The following is an 8,584-nucleotide window of genomic DNA, read 5'->3' as shown; positions in this document are numbered from 1 at the left end:
GGGAGGGCGCATAAGGATACATGGAGGGCAAGCCCCAGGACTTGAGGGCAGGCACATGAGGATACATAGAGGGGAGCCCCAGGGCTCAGGGGCACGTGAGGATACATGGAAGGGAGCCCCAGGACTTGGTGGGGCACGTGGGGCTACATAGAGGGGAGCCTCAGGACTCAGGGTTGGGGGCACATGAGGATACATGGCGGGGCGGGGGGCAGCGCATAGGAGGAACCAAAGGCCTGTGTGCTGTTGAATGTAAACCTTGTGAGCTGCAGACCTCCACCCAATTCCCAACACAAAGTGAGAGAGAGGACCAGGACCCAGCTTCCCTGCCTCATGGGCCTGGCCTGGGGCTACTCTGTTCATTTCTTCAACGACCCTCCTGCAAGCTCTCCCGCCCTCGATCGACACTCACATGGCCCTCGCCCAAGACTTGGTGACAGGCGATTTGAAGGGCAGCTCATCGATGACGGTGTTGTTTCTCAGGTCAAGTGGCGTTGGCTTTGCTGAAACAGACAGTCATTCACAATGGTGTGTGCGTGCACACCGTCACACACACATAGTGACAAGCGAGTGCTCATTCTTTTCCCTTCTGCGCAGGGAGCTCAGTGAAGTTACGAAGTATCAGCCCACCATGACAGACCTAGAGGTAGGTCTTCAGATGACAAGTTCTGTATTTTTCCTTACTGATGGCAACTGTCTTTTTCAGAATGACATTTCCAGGCCCCTCAATGTGTGACTATCTCCAGAAAGACAAGACAGTATTTGAAAGGGAGATGGTCACCACGGTCACCACCACTACTCCCTGCTGTCCCTGGCCAGGCCTACAGCTGTGGTTCCCACCCACACACTATTACACTGTCTGACGTCTCCCTTCACCCACTTTTCTGTTGTCTGTCCCCCAGGGAGAAGGTTATATGTAGATCCTTGTAATCAGTTCCCCCTTTCCAACCCCCCCTCCCTCTATGCTCCCAGTATCGCCACTCACACCACTGGTCCTGAAGGGATCATCCACCCTGGATTCCCTGTGTTTCCAGTTCCTATCTGTACCAATGTACACCCTCTGGTCTAGCCAAACTTGCAAGGTAGAATTTGGATCATGATAGTGGGGACAGAGGAAGCATTTAGGAACTAGAGGAAAGTTGTATTTTTCATCATTGCTACATCGCACTCTGACTGGCTCATCTCCTCCCCGAGGCCCCTCTGCAAGGGGATCTCCAGTGGCCTACAAATGGGCTTTGGGTCTCCACACAGCACTCCCCCATCATTCACTATGGTAAGAATTTTTGTTCTGATGATGCCTGATACCTGATCCCTTCGACACCTCGTGATCACACAGGCTGGTGTGCTTCTTCATTGTGGCTTTTGTTACTTCTGCGGTTGTGATTGCAGCTCTTATCTGTACAGTGTCCATGCTCTGGTCTAGCTGGATTTTTAAGGTAGAATTGGGATCATGATAGTGGTGGGGAGGAAGCATTAAGAACTAGAGGAAAGCTGTATGTTTCATGGATGCTATATTGCACCCTGGCTGGCTCATCTCCTCCCCATGACCCTTCTGTAAGGGGATGTCCAGTTGTACTGATAGGCTTTGGGTTCCCACTCCGCACTCCCCCTCATTCACAATGATATGATTTTTTGTTCTTTGATGCCTGATACCTGATCCTATCAACACCTTGTGATCACACAGGCTACTGTGCTTCTTCCCTGTGGGCTTTGTTGCTTCTGAGCTAGATGGCCGCTTGTTTATCTTCAAGCCTTTAAGACCCCAGACGCTTTATCTTTTGATATCTGGGCACCATCAGCTTTCTTCACCACATTTCCTTATGCACCTGCTTTGTCTTCAGTGATCGTATCGGGGAGGTAAGCATCATGGAATACCAGTTTAATAGAACAAAGTATTCTTGCATTGAGGGAGTACTTGAGTGGAGGCCCAATGTTCATCTGCTACCTTAATACTAAAGCTATAAGTATATGCACATAGATCTATTTCCCCATCATATATAAACATAATTACATATATACATGCCTATATTTAGATCTCTATAAATGCCCTTTCCCTATTTTCTTTCCTCTATTTCCTTTTACCTTCCTCTTGTCCCACTATCATGTTCAACCTTCATTTGGGTTTCAGTAACTCCTCTCGGTTACATTGTCCTTGATCAAGCCCCACCAGGCCTCTTATACCCTCCTCGCCATCGATTTTGGATCACTTGTTCCCTTGCCCCTGGGGTTGTCCCTGGGTAGAGCGTTTTAAACATAACAAAATATTTTTAGATATATCACCTACATCTTTGACGACTCTGGGAGGTAAGCAGAATACTTTCCATGCCACGGACGGGAAAACAAGACTTCTGGACATGAAGTGACTGGTCTGCCCCATCTGCCCAAGAACACAGCTCCTACACCCAGACTGGCCTCAGGTGTGCAGTGTTTGCTTAGCTTCTGTGTATGTCTGCATGGAGATGATGTGGACCCCAGAAGCCACCACTTCTTTGAAAGACAAATATACCTGATCCCGAAGTCAAAGCAGGCAGTCCCCAAACATGATCCACACACGGGACAGGGGCAAAGAGGGGGCTTACCTTTCCGGTCAGGTTTGAGGTTGCGGTTGACAGGGGGTGGCTGGATCTCGCTACGGCTGGGGCCTCGGTGTATGGAATGAGCCGATGCCGGGTAGCCAAGGGAATCGAAGTGATGGGGCCCTGGGCTCATGGGGATGTAGACACTCTGGCTGTTATCACCTGCTCGTTCCATGGCCACCAGGGAAGAGGAACCTGGGTTCATGGGCACGTAGTTGTCTTCAGAACTGGCACTATCTGATCGGCCCACGAGGGTTTTCCCGGGCTAGGGAGGGCAGAGTCAAAGAAAGAGCCGTCAGTAGCCAGGAGAAGGTGGTGAGACTTTTACGTTTAAGGCAGGAAGAGTCATGACTGAACTAGCTGCATGGGGAAGATCAATTTAAAAAGCAGAGTGGGGGCCAGAAGAAATGACTCCTGTAGGTCACTTCTAGTTTCCACGGTCTCTTGGGATCCACTAATAATCTGGGATCAATGTACAGTGTGCAATACTAGCCTTGGTGGCTGGGTCTACTGGGCTTTCTGGATACCTGATCAAGACAGGGCACCTGCAGGCCATGGGCTACCCACACTTCATTCAGGACCCAGCTCCAGGTCTCAGGCCAGTCATCCTCCCCATCCCACTGCACCCAGAGCTCACTCTGGGCACCTAAGTGATCACTACGCTGCGTCAAGAGAGGTCATGGAACTGTGCGCTGTAACCGCCTCATTAGAGCCCCTCTAAACCTTGTTCTGTCTTCTTAGACAGAAGTCTGAGTTTCTGCTACCATGGTTACCTTATTTCAGCCAGAAGCTAGATTCTAGTCTTCTTGGCTGGAGCCTTGGGTAACGGGGTCTAGGCTTACCCCGGGGAAGCCCGGGCTACTGCATTCAAACCATAACCCTGCCCCTCGGCCAGACTCTGAGTATCACCCCTGCCCACCACTGACTGAGAACTCAGACTCTACCACCCGAGAGGTGACACCTTATAGGTAAGGAGGCTGCCTCAGAAGAGCGTGGTCCCTGGCATTTCAGACCTCTCTGCCAGGTGCACCTGCGAGACAGGGGAAAGGTTTGCCTTTGCTCTAGACCAAGATGCCTCCTTCTGACTCATCCAAAAACAGAAGCTGGTGTCCTGAACGGAGACAAGACTCTAGCTAGCATCGCAAGGGAAAGATGCCCCCACTCTGTGGGTTGATCTCTCAGTACCATGGAGTGTGATCTCTACGTCACTGGGCCCACCTGAGGGCCTGGATAGATTCCACTCACCAGGAAAGAATTGACTCCATCACCCAGAGACTCAGCGGCCCGGCCGGCACTCTCTCCAGCACGCTGGGGGTACTCATAGGTTTCACACGAAGAAGCTGTAGGAGAGGAAGGCAGTCCCATAATCCCTCGCAGTTGATCTATCTCTGTCTCGGCCGACACTTCCCCACACCCCGTGCCCTCACCAGGGCTGCTTGCTGCCTTAGTGATGTGGCACGAGACGCTGCTCTCAACCCCCAGGGGCCAGGTCTTTATGACTTCTAGCACATTACCCTCCAGTTCTGATATTCTTCCCTGACTGCCAGACCTCAGTCCACAGTTATATCATCTACAGAGACTCCGCCCTGACTGCTCCTGCCCACCCTAGTTTATGCGCCTCCCCTCAAACTCCTAGAGAACGTACCACCTCTTCGTCTTCCTCTCATTCCAGGTACCACCTATACTAACACCCTAATAGAAATACTTCTACTAACTCATACATGTAGCTTTTCTCCACCTTTAGTTCAAGATTCAAACTCTGAGGGCAGGGACATGCTGTATGTGTCTCCAGGATGGCAGTGCCAAAGCACTGGGTGACTGTGTAAACGGCTGGTGGACTCAAAGGCTGTGCCAGGAGTTCTGAACCAGAAGCCAGGACCCCAGAGGTCTGAGTCCCGTCTGCCACCGACCAACTTTGCAGCCCTGAAAACAGTCTCCTGACTACCATGGGCCTTATCTGATGCTCGCGCCCACTGAACGCTCGGATCACTGCTGGGCTTGAGCGACGGTGGGCAGGATAAGGCTCCACACACGAAGCAACATGTGAAATGAAGCAAACTCTCTGATTTCAGTCTTTTATCAAACAGAGGAGGTTCCGCGCAGAGCTGACATGCTCTGCATGGGCGGCAAATGGCAATAGAATTGAGTTCAAGGTCAGACTTAACCAAAGAGCTGCAACTGTGGGTTAGAAAATACTCAGAGAATCTCCTGTTTACTTTAATAGGCTGCTAAGTTCAGATGGGTTTGACTCCAGTTGGACTGGCCCAGTAAACTTACTTATTTAAAATAAATTAATAAATATCATTGGTTTGATTTAGAAATGAATCAAATACTATGATTTGGGCTTTCAAAGCCGTACTACGTTGTGTTGTGGTTAGCCACGAATGTTCTGGCTCCCTTAATAAGACAGTAGCCTCTCCCTGGCCAGCTCAGCCATATTCCTGCCCCTGTGAGAATTTACGAGTAGCTGAGCATCTGTGCTCATAGCCTCCAGGAGACGGCACGTGCCTAAGCCCGGGAGCAGTGGTGACCTGGTGGGCCCTTAGGTTTCCCCAACCATGAATGCACCCGGACTGGCACACCACTGAAGCCCTCCCTGTGCGCCCTCTCTCCCTCTCTCTCGGCTGGGTCGCAGCGGTGGATACCAACCTCGGTGAAGCCGGCTGTTGTCCATCGCAGGCAGAGTGTTGCGCCTGGGGATGGTGGCGGCGGCAGAGGCCGATCTGCTGTTTTCGCCGATGGCTGGTCTCTGCTGAGGGCTGCCCCATCGCGGGGTTTCTGCCTGATTAGGTTTGGGTGGCCGGGGTGGAGGGGCTATGGCTGAGTCTCCCGGCGTAGCCACTGTCATGGCGTTGTGGTTCTTGTCCAGCGTGAATGTCCGGGGGATCTGGTAGGCTGAGAGTGGAGTGGTTGGAACCTCCATGTTGTCCACCAGGAGGTCCCCAAACTCCCGGCACAGGGTGTTGCCAGGTATCTTGAAGGTGTACACGTCTTCGTTATCTGTCTCAGAGCCCGTGAGGCTGCCCTTGGTGAGGCCATGAGAGGCCAGGCTCCGGGGGAGGTCGTAACTGCTGTCTCTGAATTCCATATTGTGGCGGCTGGGCTTGGGCAGACTGTAGAAGCCATGGACTTGACCACCGACCCCGTTGACACAGTGCCCGTTGCCCTGGGCCAGTTTCTGTACGGCGGTGTCGCTCCTCATGAGGAAGGAGGCCCTGGTGCCCTGAGAGAAGCTGGCACTCCTGAGAGAGAGAGAGAAAGGAAGGAGGGAAAGGACGGGTGAGAGGGGCCAGCGCTGGCACGTCCACAGCCTCCCGCAGCTGACTCGCGTGGAGGAAGCGCAGGCAGGCCTGAGGTTTACCTTGGACTTGCCACTTGCTGCTGTGTGACATTAGGCTAAGGCACGTGCTCTTTCTGAGCTTCAGTTTACACACGTGCAGACGGGTGACTAGAAACACCCTTCAGAGGCTGCTCCCAGACGAGAGCCTAGTGCGCGCTGTATGGAGAGGTCTGACCAGGGCTGGCCGTTCTCTTTGGCTCCCAAACAAGTGTGAGGAGCAGGGTTCGGATTGATCCCCCACACGTGTCAACAGCAGTCATGCTGCCCGTTTGCTCAGCACCCATGCACGCACACATCTGCTTTAAGCCCGAAACAAAAACCAAACTCATTGCCATCGAGTCAATTCTGACCACAGCGACCCCACAGGACTGGGTAGCACTGCCCCTGTGAGTTTCTGACACGGTCGCTCTTTTGGGGACCAGAAAGCATCTTCGTGGTCCCTTCGAACTGCGGACCTGGGAGTTAACAGCCCCCTCCATCCCAACGACAGGCACGTAAATACAAAAGCTACGAGACAGAAACCGGCCTTTCAGTTGGTATCAGAAAACAGCAGTCATTTTACCTCCCTTGGGCTTAGTTTGTCCACGGTGTCACCTGGTCCTGCGTGTCAATGCTATATATCTTCAAAACAGACGCCACAGACTTATCCTCTGCCAGGCATCATGGTGTGTTGAGAGGAATTTAGAGGAGAAAAGATTTTATTTCTATAAGACTGGAAGCCTACAGGGTAAAAAAAATGTCTTCCTGCTTGGGAACTATATTGAGGGTAAAAAACAGTCTTCCTTTTAAAAAAATGTAGGTTGGGGGAACTAAGGCAAGCTTGAACAGTGAAAAGGGCTGGCGGCCAAGTCCCCGTGTATGACTGAGATGCGTGGTGACCCTCAGCAAACCCTGCTTTCCTGAGCGTGATCAGTGGGCCTCTGCGGTTCTCCAGGTGCTTCTGCAAACAGCTCATGTGCTCAGCTGCAAAAGTGAAAGGACTGAGTTTTGAGGCTGCCCAGGGGGAGCCTGGGAAGAAAGGCCTGGCAGTCTACTTTGAAAAAACCCCAACCCAGCCATTAAAAAAAACAACCCAGGGGCACAATTCTACTCTGAGACACCTGAGCTCCCCACAAGTCAGAATGGACGATGGCAGATGGTGTTAGCTCTCTCAGACCCTGCTGCCTTTGCCTTGACAAGAGCAGTGTTTCAAACTGGATTCTGTGTTCTGGGAACTGGAAGGTTCTGAGCAGGCAAGGACAACAGTGTGTTTTTCTATTGCTTTGATTCTTCACGAAATTCGGGAAGGGAAAAAAAAAATCACTGTTCTAAGCAAGCCTTGTTAGCAGTGAATCCCAGTCTTTCAGGGACTGAACACTTCTTTAAGAATCTGATAACAGTTCCTGAATTTTCAGGCTAGGATTAAGTACATGGCATGTATATTTACCAATTTATATGCTATTTCTGGGAGGTCCTAGTTCTTTAAGGCCAGCCTGAAACGTCGGCTTTGTAGAGGTGCTCTCAGCATATAAGGAGGGTTGTTATGGACAGATGTGGCCACCAGATGGTGGTAGAAAACAGGGCCTCAGCAAGAGGAAGAGAAACAGGTGTCCAGGCCAGCTTCCCGCCTGCCTATCTAAAGGTGCATCCTTCACCTGTCCTCCTCCCTTAGCCTCCCACGCCTTCTTCTCCCTTTCCTTCTGTGCCACGCCACCTATGACCAAGCCAACCGCCACGGGCCTAGATCATGAAAGACAGGCAATGTAGTCCTTGGGGCATGCAGAGGGTAAGGGGTGATCGTTGATGCTGTTTCAATCTGTCTTTTAGTCTTTCCGACTGCTGGGTGTGCAGTCTGAACTGTGCGCTCAGCACACTTCTCCTGAAATCCTACTTTCCATCAGGGCCAGGCACAGCGGACTCAGAGATGCCCCCGCCTTAGAGGGAAGGGGAGGTCACCGTGGCGCGGGAAGGAACATGCATGCAGAGCACTGCTGTGAAGTGGTGAGCAGGTGGCTATAGACACGCGTGCCCAAACCCTCCATCACCTGTTGGCTAGTCTGTTGCACTGTGGTGGCCCGTGTGTTGCTATCATGTTGGAAGCCATGCCACCGGAATTTCAAATCATGACACCCTTCGGTTGGAAGGCATTCAAAATACACAATGGCTGCAACAATGGGGAGACACACACACACACACAGCTTTGCTCTGTCTTGTCACACCTCTCACTTTTCTCAGGAACGCTTCCTCGATGCTTCAAAGTCTCCCGCAAAGACCAGAAGGAAGACTTCTGGTCCACAAAGGTTTCCTGGGTTCTCAGACTCCTTCTCCTATGTAATGACCTGCTCCCTGGCACGCTGTTAAAGTTAGTGACGTCTGAGTCCGCTGCTACTACACCACGTGCTCCTGGAAGGTGGGGTGCACCTGCTGTAGGCTGGCCCAGTGCCTGGCATGTGGTAAGTCAACGCCAGGGCACAGCGGAGGGAGTTGAGCGTTTCAAGGACCAGGTGGAAAGAGTAGAATTAGAGAATGAGATGACATGCTTAGATGGTAGCTGAACTGGTTCTAGCCCCAGGTCTCTAGAGTCTGATCAGAGGCCACTATACGCCCTTTGGGGATTTAAGGTGGGGAATTCTGAGCAGGCAGGAGTCTTTGAGTGCTGGCAACACTACCCCGAGTGTTACCAGGACATCGG

The 8,584-nt window shown here is 51.9% G+C and overlaps 1 protein-coding gene across 1 annotated transcript in view; it reads right to left on the bottom strand.

Annotated features, from left to right (window-relative positions):
• Positions 1 to 8,584, bottom strand: part of GAB2 (GRB2 associated binding protein 2) — a 63,485-nt gene that overhangs the window by 6,741 nt on the left and 48,160 nt on the right. Inside the window, exons 3-6 of the mRNA XM_004708854.2 lie at positions 5,223 to 5,815; positions 3,819 to 3,913; positions 2,577 to 2,838; positions 410 to 500 (exon numbers count right to left, since the gene is read on the bottom strand). Coding sequence (XP_004708911.1) covers positions 410 to 500; positions 2,577 to 2,838; positions 3,819 to 3,913; positions 5,223 to 5,815 — 1,041 coding nt within the window. The remainder of the gene's footprint in view (positions 1 to 409; positions 501 to 2,576; positions 2,839 to 3,818; positions 3,914 to 5,222; positions 5,816 to 8,584) is intronic.

Source organism: Echinops telfairi, unplaced genomic scaffold, assembly GCF_000313985.2.
Source record: "Echinops telfairi isolate 266 unplaced genomic scaffold, ASM31398v2 ScPeMD7_1713;HRSCAF=2227, whole genome shotgun sequence".
In the NCBI taxonomy this organism is placed as follows: domain Eukaryota; kingdom Metazoa; phylum Chordata; class Mammalia; order Afrosoricida; family Tenrecidae; genus Echinops; species Echinops telfairi.
Note: the sequence above shows the minus strand (reverse complement) of the source record. Positions and strands in the feature narration are given on the sequence as shown.